Source organism: Mauremys mutica, chromosome 8, assembly GCF_020497125.1.
Source record: "Mauremys mutica isolate MM-2020 ecotype Southern chromosome 8, ASM2049712v1, whole genome shotgun sequence".
In the NCBI taxonomy this organism is placed as follows: Eukaryota; Metazoa; Chordata; order Testudines; family Geoemydidae; genus Mauremys; species Mauremys mutica.
This window is the reverse complement of record NC_059079.1, coordinates 2904108-2929432: the sequence shown is the minus strand read 5'-3', so window position 1 is coordinate 2929432 and position 25325 is coordinate 2904108. Positions and strand designations below refer to the sequence as shown.

The 25325-nt window shown below is 47.7% G+C and overlaps 2 protein-coding genes and 1 pseudogene across 14 annotated transcripts in view; 2 read left to right on the top strand and 1 right to left on the bottom strand.

Moving 5' to 3' along the window:
• The window catches only part of KIF2C (kinesin family member 2C), a 50358-nt gene extending 32907 nt beyond the window's left edge, over nt 1–17451 (top strand). For 4 of the 5 annotated variants that reach the window (XM_045026782.1, XM_045026780.1, XM_045026784.1 and 1 more), the window contains 6 exons: nt 4442–4552; nt 6994–7061; nt 12376–12487; nt 13423–13539; nt 13916–14039; nt 16770–17449. In XM_045026782.1, the coding sequence (XP_044882717.1) occupies nt 4442–4552; nt 6994–7061; nt 12376–12487; nt 13423–13539; nt 13916–14039; nt 16770–16849 (612 nt within the window). In that variant the 3' untranslated portion in view covers nt 16850–17449. Of the gene's footprint in view, nt 1–4441; nt 4553–6993; nt 7062–12375; nt 12488–13422; nt 13540–13915; nt 14040–16769 lie in introns of all 5 variants that reach the window. The other variant, XM_045026781.1, reaches the window with a different exon arrangement.
• ARMH1 (armadillo like helical domain containing 1) overlaps nt 1–25325 on the bottom strand; it is a 61647-nt gene that overhangs the window by 15639 nt on the left and 20683 nt on the right. For 4 of the 9 annotated variants that reach the window (XM_045026786.1, XM_045026792.1, XM_045026785.1 and 1 more), the window contains 5 exons: nt 23781–23853; nt 22532–22661; nt 21704–21781; nt 19744–19861; nt 18231–18333 (listed from right to left, as the gene is read on the bottom strand). In XM_045026786.1, the coding sequence (XP_044882721.1) occupies nt 18284–18333; nt 19744–19861; nt 21704–21781; nt 22532–22661; nt 23781–23853 (449 nt within the window). In that variant the 3' untranslated portion in view covers nt 18231–18283. Of the gene's footprint in view, nt 1–16033; nt 16208–18230; nt 18334–18604; nt 19413–19743; nt 19862–21703; nt 21782–22531; nt 22662–23780; nt 23854–25325 lie in introns of those variants that run through there. The other 5 variants (XR_006581553.1, XM_045026788.1, XM_045026789.1 and 2 more) reach the window with 5 other exon arrangements.
• On the top strand, nt 20687–20841 carry LOC123376753 (annotated as a pseudogene).

The following is a 25325-nucleotide window of genomic DNA, read 5'->3' as shown; positions in this document are numbered from 1 at the left end:
TTGGTCAGGAGTCTAACAGCAGTCCCTGGGCTGACAAGGTTTAAGCTATAACAATTCGCTGAAGCTCTACCCAAGTAGTGTATTTAAAAATCCAAGCAGTTAGACACTCACTCATAAGGCGTTCCTGTAAGAGTCCAATAGCTAGAAGCTCTGAGACAGGGGCCGTGTCTTCCTTTGTGTCTGTATAGCTCTCAGCAGAATTCAGCTTTGACCCTGCTTGAGTCCTCTAGGTGCTGCTACAGTAGCTTATTATTGACTAGTTCGTCGAGTGCTTGCTCTTGTCTATTCCATTCTAGGTGTGCGTGTGCCCACGTGCACTGCTGTCGAGATTTTTGCCGTAGGGTCGGCTGTGGCACTCTTGAGTGTCACGCTCATGCATCGGTATATTAGGTGTCCCCGGCCCTACTCCCCTTCAGTTCCTTCTTACCACCCATGGTGGCTAGTCAGAGCGCCTTTTCCTTGGCTAGAGGTTTTTCTTCCCTTCTGACTTCGAGCCTTAGGGCCTTGTAAATAACTTGTTTATAGTAGTTAGAGTCCCAGTGAGGATTTCTGCTTGGACTGCAACAGGCCTAAGCCTGTTAGTGACCCCCCAGAGCAGCTGCTTGAAGTGCGTGGGGGAGTCGCATGTGAAGGACAAGTGTTGCATTTGCAACAACTTTCAGCCCAGGACCAAGAAAGAGCACGTCATCCGTCTGAGGGCCCTCCTCATGGAGGCTGCTCTTCGCCTGGCTTCTGAGCCTTCCTGTCCAGACTCTACCCCTAGTACTTCGGTCTCCGTGTGTAGCGCACCCCTGGCACCGGGATCAGCCCAGCACCACTTTCCATCACCGGTGCCCAGAAAGAAGGCCAAGAAGCATGTCTCCCCGGCCCCAGGCAAGAAAGACCATGGGGTATCAGGCAAAGGACCCAGTTCAGGCTGCTTGCCCACACTGGAGCCACATGGACATGCCTCCCCAATTGGGACCTTAGCCCCCCCAAGGGATCCAGCACTGACTCCCAGGAGTGGCAGGGGACCCAGACTTGTGGCACTCCCGCTACTTCCTAATCCCCAAAGCAAAAGGGGGCCTCAGATCCATTCTGGACCTGCGATGCCTCAAGTCTCTCAGGAAGTTGAAGTTTTGTATGATCTCCCTGGCCCCCATCGTCCCCTCGCTGATGTAGTAGCAAGAGAGCCTGAGACATAACCCCTTGTATTGGAGGCCTGGTAGCAGGTCTTGCCTCGTCACAATCTGGCAAAAACAGGGCTGATATTGCAGAAATACACATTCCTAAGACGTGCTAGTCAGAGTATTCACGCAAACGGATATCAGGATGTTCTGGTACCACTTGATATCAACGATGGTACAAAAACATTACCCAAGGATAACAGGAACACGCTGACCACTCCTAAAAGATAAGGTCAGGATGACCGTATGTAAGAGAGAGGTTTTGATCGAAACAACATATACAAGATGATGGGTGATATCTAGTGATGTCAGGGGGCAGTAACTAACTTGTTTGTATTGGGGTATAAAGATGTATCTCAGAGGGAGTATTTTTGTCCGACCTTAAGGAGGAGCGGAAAGTCCCGCCGTTCACTGAGCTGGTCAGTTGTTATGGGCATACATGTATTAATGGTCCGGTAGAGTTTGTGGGATATTAGTACCATGCTTTGTCGACAATAAACCTGGCTTGATGCCTTTGTCCTTAACGGATCTTGTGGTCATTGGGCAGTTCGCTCATGGTCTGCCGTGCCAGCTATCTGCACAGAGCTGGGACCCCCCCCTCCCACACACACCTCCCCTAACCACACTGGTAACCCTCGACTACTGATCAGGTAAGTAAACGAGCAGTCATCTGTAGGAATCGTGATCTAACATTTAAAAAGAACACAAGCTAGGGAACCCCTTAACCCCTTCCTATAAATCCCCTGGTTTTTGAAAGGTCTGGAGTGCCTCTACGTGCATGTCAGGGATCCCATCCCTCCCTGGGACCTGAATCTTGTGCTGTTGTGGCTCATGGGTCCTCCCTTCAAGCCTCTAGCTTCCTGCTCCCTTCTCCTCTCCTGGAAAGTTTCTTTCTTGGTCGTGATAACATCTGCCCATTGGGTCTCTGAGATCAGGGTGCTTACTTCAGAGCCACCCTATACGGTGTTATACAAGGACAAGTCCAGCTGCGGCCGCACTCAGTGTTCCTGCCCAAGGTAGTTTCAGTTTCATACTGGCCAGGACATATACTTACCTGTCTTCTTCCAAAACCCTCATAAATTGGAACAGGAGTGTGGCATGCATGCTCTGGACGTCAGGAGGCACTTGTTTTCTACATCGTCAGGACTAAGCAGTTTCACAAGTCAATGCAGGTGTTCGTTGCAGTTACAGACAGGATGAAAGGTTGCCCAGCGGATTACATCCTCGATCATGGCCTGCATCCGCTCCTGCTACGAGCTGGCAAAAGTGCTGTGACGGGTTGGATCACAGAAACCCCCTGGGGGTTGCCACCTGATGTGCCAAGACTACTTCTGCCCCTGCTTTCCTGCCCTGCCAGCCTGGGACTTCAGTGCCCTGCCTGGTTTGAGCCAGACCCGCTAGCCTGCTGCAGACCCAGGTCTGAACCTCATCCCTTAACAGCTGCAGGCTTAATTGAAAGCAGCTTGCAGAAGTGGTCCTGTCTTTTGGACTCAGGTGTCCAACTCCCAATGGGGTCCAAACCCCAAATAAATCTGTTTTACCCTATATAAAGCTTATATGGGGTAAACTCCTAAATTGTTCACTCTCTATACATTGATTGTGCTCTCCCCCCCTCCCCCCCCCCCGTATTAATACATACTCTGGGTTATTTAATAAAATCACTTTTTACTACTTAATTACAGAAAGTAGGATTTAGTGGTTCCAAGTAGTAACAGACAGAACAAAGTGAATTACCAAGCAAAATAAAATAAAAAAATCTGCAAGTCTGTCTAATACAGTAAGAAACTGAATAGAGATAAAAACCTCACCAGTTCCAGTAAACTTCCTTTTACAGACTAATCTCCTTCTAGTCTGGGTCCAGCAGTCACTCACACTCCCTGTAGTTGTTGCCCTTTGTTCCAGTTTCTTTCAGGTATCTTTGGGGTTGGGGAGTCTCTTTAGCCAGCTGAAGACCAAATGGAGGGGTCTCCCATGGTTTTAAATGGACTTTTTTTCTCTTGTGGGTGGAGACTCTCTCCTATGCAAAGTCCAGCTCCAAGATGGAGTTTTGGAGTCACATGGGCAAGCCCCATGTCCATGCATGACTCAGAACTACATGTAGCAGCCATTGTTCACATGGTGCACCTCTACCTCAATATAATGGTGTCCTCGGGAGCCAAAAAATCCTACTGTTGTAGGTGAAACTGCGTTATATCGAACTTGATTTGATCCGCTGGAGCGTGCAGCCCCCCACTCCCCCAGCACTGCTTTACTACATTCTATCGGATTTCGTGTTATATCGGGTGGCATTATAAAAGGTAGAGATGTACCTTGAATGTCCTCAAGTAGACTTCTTGGGTGGAGTGGAGCATTCCAAGATCCATTGTTCCCTAAGTGCTTCTTGACTGGGCACTTAACTTTGCAAATTCCTTCCTAAAGAAGCTGACCAAATGCCTCACAAAGCTTACTTAGAAATCAAGCAAGTGTACAGCCAATGTTCGTAATTTCAAGTACAAAAATGATGTGTACAAATAGGATGAATAGATTCAGTAGACCGTAACCTTTGCAGAGATGTTATGTGGCACATGTAGCATAAAACATTCCAGTTATGTCATGTTCCCATAAAGCATTATGGGATATGTCGTCACAAGTGCCTCCACTAGTGACTGCTCACAAGACGAGGATGCAGGCTTCGGCGGCAGCCTTCCTAGCCCAAGTGCCGATTCAGGATATCTGCAGGGCCGCTACCTGGTCATCTCTCCACATGTTTACGTCTCATCATGCATTTACCCAGCAAGCCCGAGACGCTGCTGGCTTTGGCAGAGCAGTGTTGCAAACCGCATGACTGTGAACTCTGAGCCCACCTCAGGGATACTGCTTGTGAGTCACCTAGGATAAAATCGACATGAGCAAGCACCCAAAGAAAAAATGGTCACCTTTTGTAACTGTTCTTCAAGATGTGTTGCTCAGGTCCATTCCATTACCTGTCCTGCCCCTCTGTCGGAGTTGCTAGCAAGAAGGAATGGAGGGGGGGGCGTAGGGCTGGTGGCACCTAATATATTGACGCGTGAACGTGGCACTCAAGAGGCCGCCACAGCCAACCCTACGGAGACTGCTAAGGCAAAAAACTCCGGCTGCACACGTGGGCACACGCACACCTAGAATGGAATTGGCATGAGCAACACATGAGTTACAAAAGGTGGGTAAGTTCTCCCTGCCCCCTGGAATTATTCTGTGGAGACTTGTCAACCAAGATGGCAGACATTACATTAATGGGATCTATTTTGCCCCTCCAGGAATGTATCCGAGCACTAGGTCAGAACAAATCTCATACACCTTTCAGGGAAAGCAAGCTGACCCAGGTGCTGAGAGACTCCTTCATAGGAGCAAACTCCAGGACCTGTATGGTAAGTATAAATGCTTTATGGGCACCTTAAAATGCATGTTCTGATTCTCTAAGTATCAATTTATCATCTTTGAGGTTCATAATAACGTGCGGGCCAACTCTGACAAGTGACTTTCTAGGTGACGACTGTGTGGTTTCATATTTGTCTTGGCGACTTCAGGCCAAATTGGATAATTTCACGAGTGAAAAGATGTTTACCTTTTTTCCTTGCATCAGAAAGCTGGTTCTTGGCTGGTGGTGATGAGCCAGAAAGGCTGTGCATTTAGGGTTTAGATATTGATTTATAAATATGTGAAATCCGCTCCCCATCCCATAGCTTTACAGGAATAAAAGTTAGTGAACTTTCTTGAGTCAAATCTCTAATTCTGAAACCGCCATGAGCAGGGCCAGAATAAATTGCTGAGCAGATTTGCACTTACTACTGAATGCTGGCTGGCTGATGCAGCAATTTGCTCGTATAGAACGTATTAGTGCCCTTTCAAAGGCCCAAGTGAAGCAGTGGCAGAGCTGGGAATAGAACCCAAGTTCCCAGTTTTAAGACTTTCTGTAGCTGTCAAAACTTTGTGCAGTGTTCTAGGAATAGTTTTGCTTTCTAGAGAGCCTTTGTCTTAATCCATCTTTTGAACGGTTTGGATGAGGTCCTATTTGGTATCCAGGAAGTGGGTGGGCTTTAGGACCTCCCCCCAGCCTAGGGGGAGGATCCACAGGTCTGGGATACCAACTAAGTACGTGCAGGGCCGGCTTTAGGAAGTGCGGGGCCCAATTCGAACATTTTCGGCGGGGCCCCGGCAGAGATGACTAAAAAAAAAAACCATGTAAAAAAAAGCCTTTCATTTCTTAGCAACCGGTTCCCTGTAAAAAGTTCTGCTTTAAGGGATGTGCCACAGTATGTATTTTTTGTACCAATAGGGTTACCATACGTCCGTATTTTTAAAAATTCCTCCCAGATGGCGATTTAAGAACCAAAAAGCTGGACATGTCTGGGAAAATACGGATGTACGTTAACCCTACCTAAAGTTCTTTTTTTAAAAGATGGGCCTGAACTAGAAATGAGCTCTGTTTCACATGTGTGGGTCCCCGCCACTCCCTGGAGGTGTGCTAGGGTGACCAGATGTCCCGATTTTATACGGACAGTCCCGATTTGGGGGTCTTTTTCTTATATAGGATCCTACTACCCCCCACCCCTGTTCCAATTTTTCACACTTGCTGTCTGGTCACCCTAGGGTGTGCACATGTGTGGGTCCCAGCTGTTCTCTGCCCCTCTCATTGAAGCAGGTGTGCAGGGTTACTGCCCTGGGAACTGCAGGGCACCAGTGGACATGGGGCTGGCTGGAGGCAGGGCAGGGGCTGGCTGGAGATAGGGTCTGGCTGCAAGCAGGGCAAGGGGTGTGGGGCTGGCTGGAGACAGGGGGATGTGGGGTGGGCTGGCTGGCTTCAGGCAGGGCCGCAGGAGGGTGCGGCAAGGGTTGGCAGGCCTGGAGACAGAGGAGTGCGGGACTGGCTGGCTTCAGGCAGGGGCGTGTGGCAAGGGTTGTCTGGAGACAGGGCAGGGGGTGCGGGGCTGGCTGCAGGCAGGGGCTGGCTGCAGGCAGGGGGTGTGGGTACAGGGGGTACAGCTCACCCTGTACGGTAAGTGCCTCCTCCTCCTCCCTCTCCCACCGGGGTAGTAGCAGCAGCAGCCCGGGGCTCGGGGGCTATTTAAAGGGCCCAGGGTTCCCCTGCTTCCACCGCCCCAGCCCTTTAAATAGCCATGGGAGCCCTGGGGAAGCGGCAGGGCTCGGGGGGCTATTTAAAGGACTGGGGCAGCAGAGGCAGCTGGAGCCCCCCGCTACCCCAGGACTCTGGGGGTTATTAAAGGGCCTGGGGCTCCCCTGCTTCTACCACCCCGGCCCTTTAAATGGCCACGGGAGCCCTGGGGAAGCGGCGGGGTTCCAGGGGCTATTTAAAGGGCCGGGGCAGTAGAAGCAAGGGGAGCCCCAGACTTTTTAAATAGCCCCCAGGGCTCCAGCAGTGGGGCTCTGGTGGCAATTTAAAGGGCCTGAGGCTCCAGTCCCTGCTGGGAGCCCCAGGCCCTTTAAATTGCCCCCTGGGGAAGCTGGGCCACCCCGGTACAGCGCACTGGCAGGGCTTGGGTGCGGGGCCCTCTTAGGCGCGGGGCCCGATTCGGGGGAATTGGTTGAATTGGCCTAAAGCCGGCTCTGAGTACGTGGGACAACAAATGGAAAAAAAACAGGATCGGGAGTGAGGTCATAGGGCTAAACGAAGGGAACCTGATGGGGACACCGAGAAGAGAACCCCGGACAATGCCCACTGCCCCTCGAAGGCGTCAAGGGAGCCAGTGGACGCCGCCCAGAGGAACTCTGCCCGGATGAGGTGTCAGGCAAAGCATTTATCAGTAAGCAAAAGTTTGATGCATGCTTATTATCTTCCCTTTGTTTTCAGATAGCAATGATTTCCCCAGGCATGAGTTCGTGTGAGTACACCTTAAACACCCTGAGATATGCTGACAGGTAATGGCCTTTCTCACTTGTGAATTTCTTCTCCCATTGCAATGGGGATCATGACTCATTAACTCCTGAGCAAACATTTTTGTTCCCCACCTTCGGTCACTCTTCAGAGCATCTTGGTTTTCTATGTTTGTTCTGACTCCAGGTCAAATCTGTTCAATCAAAATGGGCTCTAAAAGCCAATTAGAGCCTTCCTGGTTAGGGTATAATTACCAATAAAGAGAATGCAGTGAAACTTTGGTTAATGCTACCTTTCAGGTTAGGATTGCACTTTAAAAATGGCCTGAGATGGGAAAACAGGATTTGTTCCCTCTTCTGCTTCTTGCAGTTGTATAGAAGTCAGAATAGGAGGGTGGAGGGGTTTTAAAAAAATCTGCCTGCCTTTACCTTAGAGGGATCAGGAATGTGAAGTCTTGCCTTCCCTGGCCTGCTATCAGCCTTGGAGAACTCGGAAATCCCCAGGCCATGTTTGACTAGTTTTTCTTCCAGCTGTTTGTCAGGTATTAGTAAAATGAGTGTTAATTTTAAGCTGCCTGGATCCAAATTGCTTCACTTCATATCCAATGTTGGTACCAACTAGCACTTCAGGCTATTTTCCAGGGAAAAGCAGTTTGGACAAGACCTGAATTTCTCTGGTGAGGAAAAAAGCAAACTCTTGGAAAAACCCAAACCGTTCAGGCCCTTTATACTTTGTCGAAAAGAAACAAAAGGGCACAAACTCTCGTGTTTCCTTGTTGCAGGTCATCAAAGGCAAACTGCAGAGTGACTATCTAATTTAAAATTGTATTAAATGTATGTACCAGTTGTGTTGGGGTACTCTTGCAAATAATGCCAAATCTCCTGAATGGTTCCTTTTCCCTACAAAGCTGGCTAAGGGGATGTGTAGCCCATAAATCTGTGTGGTAACTTGCCAAGCTGTCTGGAGGTTTTTAAAGTTTGTAATTGTTGGCTAAGGCATTAGGCAGTGTCTAATTTGGTTGGGAGATGTAGTTGGTAGAAGATCAGTAGTTAGTGACTGATCAGATGTGCCATCAACATTAAAGTACTTTAGGTCCTGAATGCTACTGACTTTTAAACAGATACTATCCTACAGACTTTAGTGTCAATCCGGCAGCACGAACGTAAATATTTACAGCCCTCATTACCATAGTATCTGAGTGCCTCACAATCTTTAATATAGTTGTCCTCACAATGCCCCATTCAGGTGGTAGTAGTCCCACTTCATGTGGTGGTGGGGGGGAAATGAGGCACAGAGACTGACTTGCCTGTGGCACAGCAGGGAATTCAACCCAGGTCTTTGTAGTCACAATCTAACCCTAGCCACTGGATTATCTTTCCTCTCTTCCACTCAGGTCAGTGACTTGTTGAGTTCTTATTTCTCTCTAGTCTGAGAAATGTAACAGGACTGCAGTCAGTCTCATAAAGTGAGCACTGTACACTCTGATTTCAATTGCAATACAGAATATAATCTATTTGGAAATGTAGAAAAACATCCAAAAATATTTATAATTTAAATTGGTATTCTATTCTTTAACAGTGCGATTAATCATGACTTTTAAATTCTAATTAATTTGTTTTGTGTTAATCGCTTGAGTTAACTGATTAATTGACAGCATATTCGGAGCCATTGGGAAAGGAATAAATAACAAGACAGAAAATATCATACCACCGCTACGTAAATACATGATGTGCCCACGCCTCAAGTACTGCATGTTGTGAAAGCCAAAAGTATAACTGGGTTCAAAAAAGAACTAGATACGTTCATGGAGGATAAGTCTGTCAGTGGCTATTAGCCAAAATGGTCAGGGGTGCAACCTCATGCTCTGGGTGTCCCTAAGCCTCTGGCTGCCAGATGCTGGGATCACTTGATAACTGGTCTGTTCTGTTGATTCCCTCTGAAGCATCTGGCACTGGCTGTTGTCAGAAGGTAGGAGAGTGGGCTGGATGGGTCATTGGTCTGACCCAGCTTGGCCATGCTGCTACGAAAGTTGGGTCCAAATAACCTGCAACAAGAGTTTGTTTCGGAGCTTGCTGGTCTGTTGTTTTTTTTTTTCAGTAAGTCTTGGGGCACTGGGGAAGTCCCAGAAATGGCAAAACGCTAATATTGTGCCAGTTTTTAAAAGGGTAAATGGGCTGACGTCGGTAGCGATAGACCTGTCAGACTGATGAGGTGGCTGATAGGGGACTCTATTCCTAAAGAATTAAAGGCAGGTAATATAACTAATGCAAATCAATGTGGGTTTATGGAAAATAGATCCTGTCAAACTCACTTAATTTTTTGCGATTACAGGTTTGATTGGTAAAGGTAATAGTGTTGATCTAATATACTTAGATTTCCATAAGGCTGTTTAAATGTCATGCAGTGTCAAGTAAGATTAAAAACCCAGAACAGTACACGTTAAATGGATTAAAAACTAGCTGACTGATGGCTCTCAATGTAATTGTAAATGGGGAATGGTCTCTAAGCAGGTGAGTTTCCAGCAGGTACCCGTTCTTGGCCCTATGCCATTTAACATTTTTATCAATGACCTGGAAGAAAAAATAACTGAATGTTTGCGGATGACCCAAAAATTGGGGAAGTGGTAAATAATGAAGAGAACAGATTACTAATTCAGAGTGATCAGAATCGCTTAGTTAACTGGGCACAAGCAAACAATGTGCATTTTTATTATGGCTAAATGTTACTGTATAAATCTTGGAACAGAGGATGTAGGCCATACTTACAGGGTGTGGGTGACTCTCTACTGGGAAGCAGTGATCCCGAAAAAGATTTGGGGGTCATGATGGGAATCAGCTGGACCTGACCTCCTAAGGTGACACTGGCCACAATTGCTCATGGGATGTTGGGATGCATAAACCGGAATCTCAGATAAGAACAGAGGTTTATTTTACTTCTGTATGTGGCACTGGTGTGACCACTGCTGGAATATTGTGTCCAGTTTCTGATGCCCACAATTCAAGAAGGCTGTTGATAAACTGAAAAAGTTCAGAGAAGAGCCTTTGGAATGATTAAGGCATTTTTTCTAATCCTTTGAGCTCCTTGAGTCTATCCCTTTAAACTATTTAGTTTAACAAAAGGAAGGTTAAAGGGTGACTTGATTAGACTGTAAATATCTATGGGTGAAAATGGGCTCTCCAATTTTTCATGGAAAAGTCTAACATGATCCAGTGGCTGGAAGTTGAAGCTAGACACATTCAGACTGAAAATAAGATGTGTATTTTTTTTATTGGTGAGAATAATTAATTAATCATTGGAACGATTTACCAAGGGCTGTGGTGGATTTCTCCATCACTGACTAATTTTAAATCAAAATTGGATTTTAAAAAAAAAATCTGCTCTAGGAATTATTTTGAGGAAGTTTTATGGCCTGTTATACAGGAGGTCAGACTAGATGATCAGAATGGTCTCTTCTGGCCTTGAAATCTGGGGGTGAGGGGAGAAATCCCACTGATGCAGAACTTGTCACTTTTGGATGATGCCTGATGTTAAAGATCAGGCACCTGCTCTCCACAGGTTTCTATTCCTCTGCAGCAACTTTCCCCAGTATCCCATGAAAGGCCATTAATTATCAGACGTTCTGAAGGGAGCTGTCTCTGGTTCATGGATGTAGATCTGCAATCATTTTCTGAGGTGTTAAATAGAATTTTCTTTTGTCTTGGATCATCTCTTCGGGTAGACTGTGACTATTGCTAATCTTGACATGTGTTCCTACGTACTTCCAAATCTGATGATCCACTTTTGGATCACTGATCGTGATACTTGCTTTTCCCAGTCTCTAAATTCCTGTTTTTCATATACGGGTGTTGGGAGGGGATAACAGCTGCAGCTGCTGAGGTGGAATCCTCTTTCACACTGACCTGACTTGGGCCTGGTCTACACTACAGAGTTAGGTCGCTGTAAGCTGCCTTATACTGACCTCATTACATCAGTGTCAACACTACAGCCTTGCTCCGACCGATGTAAGTGCCCAGCTACACTGACATAATAACTCTACCTCCATGAGCGGCGTAGGGCTTGTATCTCTGTAGTCAGGACGATCCAGTGTCTGGGTTACACCAGCCCATGTCAATTTCACAGCTCTGCTCTGCTGCAGGGGACTCACAGCTGGAGCCACGAAATTGACAAGAAAGGCTGGTGGGCTCCCTACTGTGAACCCTATGCTGTGCTCCAGCTCGGGCTGTCACCCTGAACTGGGGAGGGGGCTCCAGCTGGAGTCTGGCTACTGCCTGGGCTCTCAGCCTCCCTTTCTCCCCCTGCCTGTTCTTAAGTCAATGCAAGCGCTCCTAGTGAGGACGCACACCACCAACAGGAGGAGGATAGTGTGGACATGAAAAACTGCAATAATAACTGTATGTTAACTTAAATTAACTTAAGTTTGTAGTGTAGACATTCCGTTAGTCCAATTTCCTTATGCCAATGCCATTCAAACAACTTCTAGGTGTAACACTGGAGAAAGGTGTTAGTGCAGTGACCATCTAGTGCCTGCTGTGTGCCCAGCTGCGTACCGGGGGTGGGGAGGGGAGTGCAGTATATGAAATATACCATGGCAGGGTTAACTGCCATAAGTGGCTTTAAAGCTCTTTAAGGAAATACCTAGATCTGGATACTGACTGCATGGAGCTGAGAAGCAGAGTTATGATGCCTTTCAGCCTTCCGCCTCGGAGCCATAACATTTGAATAAATGGTTCCAATAATCACAAATGTCCCTTGCTCAGATCATTCATGGTTATCGGGAAAAGGAGCTGGTGGGTTGATTTGGTGACCATCCCCCCCCTTCCAGGTAGATTACAGCTAATTTAGTACTGAGTATTCAAGACACAGCTTCTGTCTAAAGCAGCTCATAAAGCAAATGTTTAAGCAGTCTTTGAGGTTAGCGGACCTCAATGCTAAAGTCCTAGTTGGCAATGAAACATCAGTTTGGTGACCTGTGAGAAGTTCATTTCCAGGTAAAGCTCAACTGACAGTTTTAAGTGTTGCTGACCACCTTGGCAGTTTGTCTCTGATAGAAACAGTGGCTTGATTAGATGCAAGTCCTAGAAGCCAGGTAGACCTACACTAATGAGGCACCTTGGGAGAAGCACCTCCCAATTGTTAAGGAATTTAACCTCCCAGCACCCCTAGGAGGGTGTTCGCTACCTGTGTGTCTGCTGTGTGGTGAGAGAACATTCAGGGCTGTCAACATGGCATCTGTCTCAGAACTGAACACTGGCTTGGAGAAGAGTCTAGATGTAGCAGTAGCTATTCAAGGTGACTCTTACCAAGTAACAGTTTGGGGCAAGGCAGACTTTGTCATAACGCAGTCTTCCTCCTATGCAGAGTGAAAGAGCTCAGTCCTTACAATGGTGGGAGTGGTGAGATGCAGAATTGTATGGAAACGGAGAATGAGGAACTGGATACCAGTGAAGAAGAGTCAAGTCTTCAGCATGACGTATGTTGATAAACTGTTTGTTTAATGGCTTTCCCACTCTTTGGTTTGTTATGAAATATACTTCAGAGACCAAATAACCAGTGCTAGGTATGTACTGTGCTACAAAATGCTAGTAATGCACATTTTAAAGCAATAACTAGATGCTTTTGCAATTTTGCATCAAGAGAATAAATAGGTATATTTGTGCTAAAAAATTGGAAAAATAAAAACAAACCATAGATTGTAGTAAATGATTTGGTCTCTTACACTATAAATAAATTAAGTTAATCTGTGTAAAAGTTTTTTAGTAACCCAAATTTAATCACGGGGGGCATCACACAAACAAACACCAGAAAAATATCAATGCTCAGCTTAACCCCCCCCAAAAAAAAATCCTTGGGCATCTAAAGGAAAAAAGTGGGTGTTTTAGAAATTATAAACTCGTCCGCTGCAAGCTACTTGCCCATATAGGGTAGATTGAAGTGCAGTCAACTATAGAGATGTTCTAAAGACTACTAGCCAAGCCAGGTCTACCAGTTATTAAACTGATTTTGCTTAATACACACCCGTGGTTTAAAATTTCCTATTAATATTTAGCTAAACTTGATTATTGTGTAAAAGCAAATCTATCATTATTGTATACTTTGTTAATATAATAGCATCTTATCAAGAATATGCGCAAAATTCAATGGATGGGCAAAAATCTATTTTGCAGTCTAGTATCTTTCACACTAAACTTCAAAGTCTAAAATTATTGGTTACATTTCAGAATTATTTAAATTTGCAATATCTATTTAAAGCCACCCACACTCTCTCTCTCTCTCTCCCTCCCTAAGCCTCAGACAGTGAACATAGCCCAGCAGCTAGAAGTAACCTGCTTTGGGAACAGAATTTGGAGGCTCAAAGAACAATTTCTCTCTACTTATCAGGGATTTGTTTCTTCCCATGAACACTAGCTCTCCAAGGAGGAGGAAGAGGAGTTGTCTCCCCATATGTCCAGTTTCCGTGAAGCCATGACTCAGATTAGTGAACTGGAGGAGAAGGCTGTAGAAGAACTTAGAGAAATGAGACAGGTATGTTTGAAGATTCAGGTGAGGCCAAGTTGTCTTCTGCATATTGATATCAACTTGCCATATTTGACTAAACTGTGTTGGGTGTTCTAGGAAACGAGGGATTGTGATGCACATGGGAATTAAATGTTAAAGAATGTTCACCTTCTGCTCATTGGTGACTTATTCTAGCTGTTTCTTTCCCAACCCTCAAGGTAAACTGGCTTGTGGTAATGCCTAGCCGCTACCAGTTACAACCTTCAGATGGTTGGGGCTGGCATTGGCAAGGGACTGTCTTCAGAAACTCTGATCTGCTTAACAGAAGCATAGGATGTGCCATGAAAACATTCCAAACTTGCACAAAGCCAGTTCCTAATCAATGTCACTTTTCTAAATCTAGAAGATGACTGAACTCAATGACCTGTTGGAAATGACAGAGCAACCAGACTATGATCTGGAGACATTTGTGAACAGAGCCAGATGCTTCATAAAGGAAGGATCAAGAAACTTCATCAGCCTGGGAGGTAAGCTGGGACTACTTCAGAGCTTGCTGTCAATGCATCCCTTCGAAACCCTGTTAGTGGGAATTCCTGTGCCCTTTGTAAAATATTCTGGGATCCTTCTGGATGCAAGTCATCCTCTTCCAATGCCTCCTGTGGTGGGGTTAGAGCTGAGGTGATTGTCTAAGCAAATGGTATGTCCTGTTGCCTGTTCTTTCCTAAGCAATAGTCTGGCTGGCGTCATCCACTCACTAACTGGTTAGTACAGAAAAATCCTTTCCAAGGGTACAGTGTAACTCGGTGAGCTACGGTACTCAGCAAAGCCTAGCCAAGGATGCTGATGGTATCTTGGCTTGTCTAAGACGTGATCATACATTTTCCCTTGTCTGAGGGACCAGTGACTGACTGTTTCAAGGTATAGGAATGGATGCTGTATACCCCTGGAAAGCTGGATCTCTGCCTTCCATTGATGTATACCAGTTATTTTGGTCACTCCCAGGAGAAGAAACATCAGTTTAGACTGGGTCTTAAGTCTGACTTGTAACAGTTGCTGATATGCAGGTTCTAAACATGGCTTGTGGCCGTCTACCACAAGGCAATATTTGTAGCCACTGCAGCGAAGCATGTCTTGCCAGCATGGTGTGCACACTTCTCCTTTTTTGTAAATCCAGGCCATAGCACTTGCTGTAGGGACTCAGTTCCCCCCAATATGCGCATATAACCCAGCTCGCAGGCCCTTCTTCCCAGATCTGTGCAGAATGAATTGCCTTGTACGCTTCTGATACTGTTCTGTACGTGTTCCCTAGGCGCTCTCAGCTACCTTGATTTTTCCCACAATGGACTAATAGCAACAGTGACGCAGGCAGCATAATGTGAATGTACACGGTTGGCTGGTTGACACGTGGTGATGTTGAGGAACTATTTACATTTTAGCCGTGTTGATACCCAGGCCAGACTAATGTCAGACTGGCTAAACAGTATTGGAATACTCTTGGCTTTTTGCCCCCACTTCGATATCAGCTTGGCTTTAATGGTCCCTGTTCGGAAGTACTGGGGGCTACACCAAACCCCGAATGCTTCTGAAGGGTGGAGGCATTAATATCTGCCCAGGAGCACATGGGAATACTAGCTGCTAAAATCATGAGGGACTTGAAGTGAAATGTTTGGGGAGCAAGGTGGTTTCTGTACATGAATATCCTCAATCTGCAACCCTGTGATGTATGGCAGGATCCTGTGAGTCAGCAAGTGGAGCTGATGATTTGGAAGAGGATCACCTCCAGCAGCTAAGACCTGCCCCTAGTCGGCCTCTCCAGGGGCTGGAGGAGGCTAGGAGAGGCATGGTGCTCCACGGGCTGCTTTGTGTGGCACAGGTAGAGGAAGTAATGTGGATTGCAGCTGGGAGATGGGAACAGAGAGCAGAATGAAGAAGCCCCTTGGGCCAGGCAGGGAGCCAAAGCAGGAACTGAGAGAGTAGGACATTTCATGGTGCAATCCAGACCAGTGAGGGCTGTCACCACTTGCCCTGTACCCTGGGGTGCCTTGCTGCTGTAGCTCCCACCTGGGTTCCTGCAGGTCACAGCCTGAGTGTCTGTCTGTAAAGCCTGTCAGCAAACACCAGCCACACTCTGGCTTCCACCAGCCTTGGTTACTATTTGCAGGGTGACCCAACACGTTCCTAGTCCCAGATTTCCCCCCAGAAATGTCTTGCACTGTACAGTCCTCTCCTTAACAGTACGGCTAGGCTAGGTCCATCGCCCTCTGTGGGGATCAGTACCCAACAGCTTGCCACCTTCAATGGAGTTACCTAAATGAGTCACTACACTAGATTAACTTTGATTAAAGAACCAAACAAGTTTAACTACAAAAAGACCGAGTACAAATAATGAGGCATAAAAGTTAGAAATAGTAACAAGAAAAATAAACAGAACCTTCTAAACTTGATTCAAGGTGACGTTCTTACTATAGGTTTTCAGTACATTGCTGACCAAACTCTCAGACCAGGGTCTGCTCCCGAAGTCCATAAGAGAGGCAGGGAGAGATCACTTGGTATTTTTGCCCTTTATTTTTCTAGTTCAGTCACCCTTTCAACAGCACTTTCCGGAGAGTGACCCCTACTTACATTGCTTGCCAGTTGAGAGCAAGGAGACATGGAGTCTGGTGGAGGCGGGAGGCTTCCTGCTGTTTCTTTTCACCTGTGTATATTGAAATGCAGATTTTCTTTGTCTGCTTTCTTCTCTTGTTTGTCTGAGGACTGTTTACCTCAGTTTGCATATTACCTATAAACACGCACCCCTTTGTTTGACAGGCCTGTTGGCCCAGTTAGGTAGAGCTGGTCAAGGTGAGTTTGAACATGTGCCCATAACATTACATAGCAATAGTATATGTACACTTCACCATGATATCATTGACCAGTGAGGAGGAGGAGTTCAAACAATACCTCACAGGGCATATTTTGTACAAAGATGATTACAATGGGGGGGTGTGTGTGAATACCGGGGTGCATTTCCTTGCAGGCAGGTACGGAGAGGAGTCAGGGACTCAAGGGTCTCATCAACCACCCAAGTTCCTGCTGTATTCTTACTTCCCCCACCTCCTCCCTGCTCAGCTCCTAGCTCTTCCTGTCCCCTTCAACCCCACAAAACCCAGATTCCAGTCTCTGCACCCAGAACAAACGGGACATTGAAACAGCCTCAAACGCTGAAATCGCCATGTGTCCAAGTCAGTCTGCCACCTAACTCCCAAACTTCATTGCAGATGTCGTGGAGTCCCTGGCTCTTGCCATGCAGCTGGAGGAGCAGGCCAGCAAGCAGATGAGTAAGAGGCGGCCTCAGTAAATATACCAAAACCTGATTCACAAACGCCATTTTTCTCTTCTCTGTATGTGTCTGTCGTATGTCAGTGGTTTCTATGTTAACTCGGCCTATTTTAAATGTGATACAATAAAGTATTCTTAAGTCAGGTCTACCTGAAGACAAGAGGTCAGAATAGCAGCCTTTGACCATGCAGGCCCCGGGATCTGTTGGGACTTGGCAGTAATTGTTCTAGAAATGCCCTCTTGACTGTGGGGGAGGGGAAACTTGTAGTTCTTCCCGTCATTAGCTACCTCGTCCCCTCATTAGTGACAGAATTATCTGCTCTGCTGTAACTAGATAAGCGTGTGTATTCTAGTGTACATAAACTTTTTTGCTTCTAGATATATTGTGAAATGGTTTAAAAACTGCAACTCTAGCTGCTTTACAAAGGAAATGGACTACACTTAATTGTAAAAAGAATAAAATAAAGTCTGGTATTTTTTTAAGAAGTTTGGCTGGCAGACAAATATTCCTGGATTTATTAACTGACTTGTAGAAAATTTCTTGTCAACTGTCAGTTCTTTAAGATATTCTCTGAAGACCTTCCCTCCAGAACAGACTGGCCGTTATGGCAGAGACTGGCTTTTGGGACTGGTTGGTCATGAAAATCTTTTGACGTTTGTAATGTTTGTATTTAAGTAAAAAAAAAAATCAATTAAAGTATCTTGTCTCTTGGTTTTTGGAAGGGGAACAGGGGATGAGTCTCCTAAGCAATAGGTGGCTACAGCCCAGAGTGCCTCAAATCCACTTCAGTACTGGGTCAACTGGTTGAAACTATAGTAAAGAACAGATTGTCAAACACATGGATTAACGTAATTTGTTGGAAGAGTCACCATGCATTTTCTAAAGGGAAATGCCAACCTACTAGAGTTCTTTGAGGGGGTTAACAAGCATGTGGACAAGGGGGACCCAGGGATATAGTGTACTTGGACTTTCAGGAAGCCTTTGACAGGGTCCCTCACCAAAGGCTCTTAAACAAAGTAAGCTGTCATGGGATAAGAGAGAAGGGCCTCTCATGGATTCGTAGCCGGTTAAAAGATAGGAAACAAAGGGTAGGACTAAATGGTCAGTCTTCAGCAGGGAGAGAGGTAAATAGTGGTGTCCCCCAGGGCTCTGTGTGGGGACCAGTGTTGTTCAACACATTCATAAATTATCTGGAAACGGGTGGGGGGGGGGGGGAAACAACAAAGTGGCAAAATTTGCAGATGATACAAAACTATTTAGGATAGTTAAGTCCCAGGCAGACTGCAAAGAGCTACAAAAGGATCTCTCAAAACTAGGTGACTGGGCAAAAAAAAGCAGATGAAATTCAATGTGCTTTTTTTGCATTTATCAACACTGGAAAACAATCCCAACTATACATATAAAATGATGGGGTCTAAATTAGCTGTTACCACTCAAGAAAGATCTTGGGAGTCATTGTGAATAGTTCTCTGAAAACACCCACTCAGTGCGCAGCAGCGGTCCTAAAAGCGAACAGTGATGAGAATCATTAAGAAAGGGATCGATAAGACAGACAATATCATGTTGCCAGTATAAACTCCTCATACACTCACATCTTGAATACTGCGTGCAGATGTGGCTGCCCCATCTCAAAAAAGATGTATTGGGATTCAAAACAGTTCAGAAAAGGGCAACAAAAATGATTAGGGGATTAGTTAGTATTTTAAATCCTTCATTTGGAAACAAAGAAAATGACATTTGAAAATGTCTCTGAAAGTTATTTTCAACAACCCTTTATTATATAAACATTGAATTGGCAAGTAACTCATGCTGATAAACATATTGAGCCAAACAGCAGGATTAATATCTGTGACAAAATGTACCACACTGGAAAAATACTCTCACCAACATAACGGGAGCTGAAAGCATTTCTAGGTTTAATTTGATGGTTTCACAAAGAGCAAAAAATAATCCCTCACTTTACATAAAATTTTTTAAATAAATCTAAATAATTTAAAAAGCTTTGAGTTTAAGAAAGAGACTTCCAGTTTCTCTTGGAATGTAGAACAATTTGACACTGATCCTGGGCAAGTGGCTGGGACCCTGGTCAGGGGGGTGCTTGGCTCCACACCTAGGGCAGCTGGAGGGTCCCCTGTGGCTCTCCACAACTGCCCACCCGGCTCTTTCTTACTCCTACAGCCCAGGCTGCGGCTCTGAGCTGCCCCCACCGGCCGGAGCCGGGTCAGGGAGAGCAATGCTGGTAGCTGTGAGGCGCTGTCAGACCCTCCACCTGCCCTGGGTGGAGGGCCCAAGCAGCCCCTGGCCTGTGTCCCTGCCCCCCAGCCTCCTGTCCCAGCCCCGCACCCAGGGCAGGTGGAGGATCTGTGCTGCAGTTCCTCACAGCTGCCCACCCAGCTCTTACCATCAGAGCCCTGCTATCTGCAGAAATGGTCCAAAGATGCGGCTATCAAGCAGATTTGCAGGGCTCTAGAGACGGGCATGGCCCGAGAGGGAGGCAGAGAGCATGGAAGGGGGGAAAGAGGCAGGCAGAGGAGCTGACCTCATTCTGTTGTAAGAAGTTTTCATTCCGTGCTTCCTTCCTCTGGAAGAACAAAGCAGAGCCCTGAATCGCAGGGGGGCAGTGACACCAAGGAGATCTGGCTGCCCCTGCTGTTAATGCTAGGCAGGGTTGTATGGGGAACCCTCTAGCAGCCAGACTCTTACATGGGACAGCACCTTAGCTCCATGCAGGGACCTGGGATTCACCCTCTGCTCTGGGCTCTTGCTCCCTGGGCTGGCCCCACCCCCATCTGAGGCTCGATTCTCCTCTCCCTTCCACTGGGGTATCCCCACTGACTCTTGATTTACACCTGTCTAAGCAAGAGGAAAATTGGGCCCTGGTATCAGTCTCCCTTTTCATGACCCCTACACACCTTCCATGGGCGGCATCCCTTCTGGGCTTGCTAAACTTCCTGGGATGTTCACTTTATTCGATGCCAGAATATCAACCTGTACTGCATCCATGTTCATGTACAAGGTCTTGGCATCTCTCTAGGGGAACCAGCAAAAAAGGCAAGAGGTTAGCAGCTTACAGGGACTTGAGCCAGCAAGGGCACGAGAAGGGCCAGCCAGAGGAGGAGGAAGGGTCCTGACAAGCGGCCTCAGATGGGCAGTCTTGGCAATGAGAAGTCAGTGGAGTCCTGGCAAAGTTTCCTTTTGCCAGTTTCCACATGTCATTGCACTGAGCATAGTCCTCAGCCCAGGGGCTGGCTGGTGTGACTGATTCCTGAGCAGAAAAACCAGCAGCGGGACTGGGAGCATGTTGGATAATCTTGGCTCTCCCTGGTAAATGACTCCGGCTCTCAATGTTCCCTCTTGTTTTTTACATCCATGTGTGGAATGAATTCTGTTATGTACCAATATGGAGGTGATGTGTGGCGGGGGTGGGTCCGAGGGGTTTGGCGTGTGGGAGGGGGCTCAGGGCTGGGGCAGAGGCTTAGGGTGGGGGCCCTGGGGGTGCAGGCTCTGGGGTGGGGCCAGGATGAGGGGTTTGGATTGTGGGAGGGGGCTCAGGGCTGGGGCAGAGGCTTGGGGTGCAGGGGTGGTGGTGAGGGCTCTGGCTGGGGCTGCAGGCTCTGGGGTGGGGCTGGGGATGAGGGGTTTGGGATGCTATGGGGCTGCGGTGGGGAGAGAGGACTCCCCCTAGCCCCCTCTCACCGCAGCAGCCTGAGGCTGGGGGAGAGGTGTCTCTGTGCAGCCTTAGAGGGAACTTAGCTCTCCACCGCTGCAAGGCAGAGGCTGTTGACATGAGAACAGTTTAAGGGCTAATTCCCTGGTGAGCGGCTGGCTGTCAGGGCAGGCCCGCTAATCAGGGTGTAACCTGTGCTGCAGGGGAGATACCAAGGTGGTTTTCCCAGGGTGAGGCTCATCCATTGCACTGCGGGTGTGCTGACCCCTGCGATTTCCCCAAATGCGGGAAACTCGACTGCATAATTTGTGGTAGTGGGGGACTGCGTTCGCGCTCTCCCCAGCGCTCAGTTAAGCAAAGGAAGATGAAGCTCAGCAGTCCCAGACTCTCTTCCCTCCATCCCCTCCTGAGCACTGTGCAATCAAACGTACAGAGCCAGACACCCAGATGGGGTAAATCAGCACAGCCCTGCTGAAGTTAACGGAACCAGCTGTGTCTCTTTTCACCAGCTGAGTTTGCCATCTACCACTTCCCCCAAAAGGAAATAAAAGGGAACTGGGAAAGTCTTATTAGGCCCCATTGAGTCCAGCACGAGCCAGGATTGTTGCCTGCAGGACATTTCCTATGGCTTTGTCCTGCTCAGGTTTAATGGGCCCATGTGACAGGGCTTCCGCTGAGTTACATGGCGTTCAGTCCTGAGCCACCTCAAGGCAGGAGAGCTCAGATTCGGATGGAGGCTCAGGCCTAACTCCTCATTCTGGGACCCTGCTAGCCCTGCATGTCTCGCCACTTTTCCAACATCACCACACAAACGTGAGTCCAGACACGTCCCTCAGCGTTACTCCAGTTACACTAACGACGGGCCCCAAGTCAGAAAAGAACCATCCCCTCCCCCCAGACTTCAGACCTCAGGCCCCGCTGTGATTTGCACCAGTCGTCCCACCTCATTAGTACAGATGGATAGTGCAAGTGCACACTGGTACCCACTGCATGGAGCGAGGTCTTCGGGGGTGTTGGGCCAAAACCAAAGCAATTCATTTAACTGAGGACATTGTGATCTGACCCCTGTGGTCTCTGGAGTCAGATCAGGAACTGGACCTCCACTGCGGCTTTAGAGGAATGAAAGCCAGTCCCCATTATCCCTGCAAAATGGACCCATGTTCCAGACCAGTAACAAGCCCTGGCAGGTAGAGAAGCCCATTTACCATAAAAAGCTGGAACAGAGTCTCTCCTGTTGCCTTCCTCACATGCTCCTCCACAATGGGAAATGTCCGGACAAAATACTGCAACAAAACACCCCAATAAGTGCAAAAGGAGGGAGGGGGGTGTCTGGCTGCACTGAAAAGCAGCACCCTCACGGGATGGGAAAGTGCTCCAGTTCAGTGCTCCTTCCCACCTGGGATTTATCTGTCCATTGCCCCCACTCTGCTGTTCACCTCGGTGAGCGCCAACGCTGCTGGGGGCCGGGGTTAAATAGATGGGGAAAGGGTCAGTACAACACCCAGGCCCCACCCATACTGCGAGAGCAGCTGGATATTTCAGCTCCTGTGATCGGCAGGGGTCTAGTTAACCATCGCACCACTGGGCTTTAGCGCCGACGCCCCCTGTGAACCGGAATGGACGACCTTCACTCTGGATTTCTCTAGGCTGGAGGCTTTGGGTTGGGTTTGAAGCATGGTCTTTATGTTGAATTTCCCGATTTTGTATTATTCAAAACTGCGATCCATTCCATGAAGGTTTCTTCTCAATTACTGACTGCCCTTAACTCCACCTCAGGGAAGGGGTTTGTCGGGGAATCGTGACTGTTAAGCAGAAGGAGAACTGGGCTTGGGAAGGATAAGCTCGTCCTCAAGCACTAACATCATAGGGGGGACACACAAACCGTAGGTACGTTGCTGTACCATCAATGGCCGTTTTTTCCAGCCTTGCCCCAGTGTGACTGATCCCCTTTATCTGAATAGTGCCCACTGCTCAGGAGCTTACGGGGAGGAATCCACATTAAAATCCACATTGCCCCCCACAGAGACACTCACCTCTAGAGAGATGCTGGCCTGTCTCTGGCAGGTGGTATGATCCTGGTTCCCCATAGCACACATAAGGCCATGCACCACTCTCAGCTGGATCATCTCTTCAGCCAGTTTGGTGGATTCCTGGGCTAGGATGCTGCAAGGAAATCAGCACAGTCAGGCTCCAAGGCTCTTCTGCCTGGGAGAAGACTCCCACAACAACAGGAGCTTTCTGGGAATGAAATGAAAGCCACATCTAGCAATTTGGAGGGACAGATTCTAGTCCTGTTGCCTTTGGTGTGGTGCTGATCCAAGTGCAAAGTGATGCCTCCATCTTTCCATGTTCACTAGCGAATGACTAACACCAATGAACAAGGACGGGTGCTATTCTTAAACTGAACAGGGAGCCCATGGCTGCATGTGAACTTTTTAACATCTATGTTTGGGGCTCTACAATTCTTTTAACGATTGACAATAAAAACACCTGATTTACATATTACATCCTAGCGAACCCACCATGTTACCCCATAGACTGCAGCATCCAGGGTGGAACAGTAAATTGCATTATCTTATTATTGAGCACATCACTGGAGAAAGCAACATGGCTGGTGTTAGTGTTGTCTTCTGCTTTTAAAGGGAGCAATTTGGCATCGGACCATCTTGTGGACTCTGCAGATCTCTAACAGGAAGTGAGCTACAGAGAAGCATGGAGACAGAGAGAGTTTCGGGATTCACTGGGTCAGACACTGACTTTGGTTCCACGCGCTACGCTGTCGATGTAAAATTGTTAAGTCGAGGCATTTCACTACAAGAGACTCTCTCCTTCCCTGAGAATACAACAGGCTCTGTACTGTCATGTAGCATGGTTTGGTCCAGGTATGTGGCAAGGTGCTAACGCTGTCCCTCTCTATGCTGGCCTGGAAACAGAGGGAACATTCTGACTCTGCATTAATGGCCAGAGTAAAGGTTGATATATTTCACTTATAATAAAAGCTTTGAATAATTTCAAGTGTTGTTAGTAACCGGGGAGGGTCTGGATTTTGCTACCCAAGCAGAAATGCTTCTCTCTAAGCTCCTGAGCACTGTTGTGAATGGATGAAAGCCCCCAAAGTCTATATGGAGGAGTTGCAGAGCCCCAGGGAAATACTCAGACAGCAATGGCAGAGGGCTAAAGATTCCCTCTGAAGTATAACGACTGGCCTTTTCTCCTTAAAGGAAGCAGCTTCTCTAAATCCTGTATAAATCTCCCTTTGTAGTTTGCTCTGAATGTTCTTACCCTATGGTTTTTGCTGCAGCGGCTTGCTGCACATACACCGACAAGGGCTCAGGAAGATGGAGTGTGGCTGGATCTGAATGGGGGAACATTAGACAGGATGAAAACTACGGCTGGAGCCATACTGCTGCCAGAAAGCTTTAGTTATAACCTGGGGGATTAGAGCAGTAGCACCTGAAGAAAAAAGGATTTGTGAGATTAGAGCAACATCCCCAGGGGAATCTCCATACAAATGTACTGTAGCCCAGTGCTTCACAAGGAGCTCTCACTGCTCAGCGACTGTGTCAGGCTAATGCAGCCTGGGACCTTACAGTCTGTTTCATTGAGACAGGATGTGGAGCAGAAAACCAAGGTTTCCCTGACTCTTGAAAAGGTGTCCTGGGATCTTTAATTTTCTCTGGCCACATGCAGAAGGGAATTGACTTTAAGATCTCTGAAAGATAGCGCCGCATCCCCTGCTCTCCAGTAACTTTGCTGCATTAACTGAACAAATCCACACAGGTCACAAATAGCATCAACATTCCCATTCCTGCTCCGAGGGCTCCAACAAGCTGGATGTTTGTTGTTGCCTGGCAGTTCCCATTACCAAAACAGGCAAAGCTGATCTCTGCAACTCGCCAGAGGGTCACTGTGAACAGGACTCAGGAGCCTGCATCAAAGGAAGCAGCATCAGAGGAAGCTGTGACACCCATACGTGGAGGTACGTCTGCAGTGGGGACAGGGGCAGGGGATACGGAGGCCTGGAGAGTGCAGGTCTGGCCTCCAGCTGCCATGGGGGCCCTGCTTGCCATCTCCTCTCACCTGTCGCAGGAAAGGGGACGGGAAAAGAGAGGGTGGCCGCAATCCCAGGAAGGACACCCCACGTGCTGGGACTGCACCCACCTACCCATGGAGCTCAGCTGTCCTGGTGAAGTGGGGAGGAGAAAAGAGGGAGATTCCCTTCTACCTTGGCCTCTTGCCAGGACCGGCTCTAGGCACCTGCAAACCAATACGTGCTTGGGGCGGCACAATGCCAGGGGCAGCACACCGGCCAGTCTTCTTCCTTTTTTTTTTGCTCAGGTAGTTGCTCTTTCGGAGCTTTTGGGGTGACAAAAAACCTAGAGCCGGCCCTGCCTCTTGCAAGGCAGAGCTTAAGGGACACGTGGTTTCTAGGTCCTGCTGGGAAGGGGATGGGGGCGCCTCGCCCCTTGTTTCCTGTGGCGGTGGGCATCAGCCTCCCAGCAGGACCCAGCACCAGCCTGTTGTTCTCCTCCCGCCCCACCGTAGCCTACCACTGCAGGTGACCTCACTGCTCCCTGGACAGGGGGGTCAGGCTGCAAGAGGAGCACACGGGGCCCACTGCAATGGGTACCAGGCCCACTAGGAAGAGACTTCTGCATCTCCTCTTCTGAATAGCCGTCACCATCTCAAATCAGCCAGAAGGTTGGCTGCAGCATCTGATTTCTGCCAAGGTAGCACAGGGATGGATTAGTGAGGGCCAGTTCCACCAGTGGGTCTCAAACTCTTGTACTGGTGACCCCTTTCACACGGCAAGCCGCTGAGTGCGAC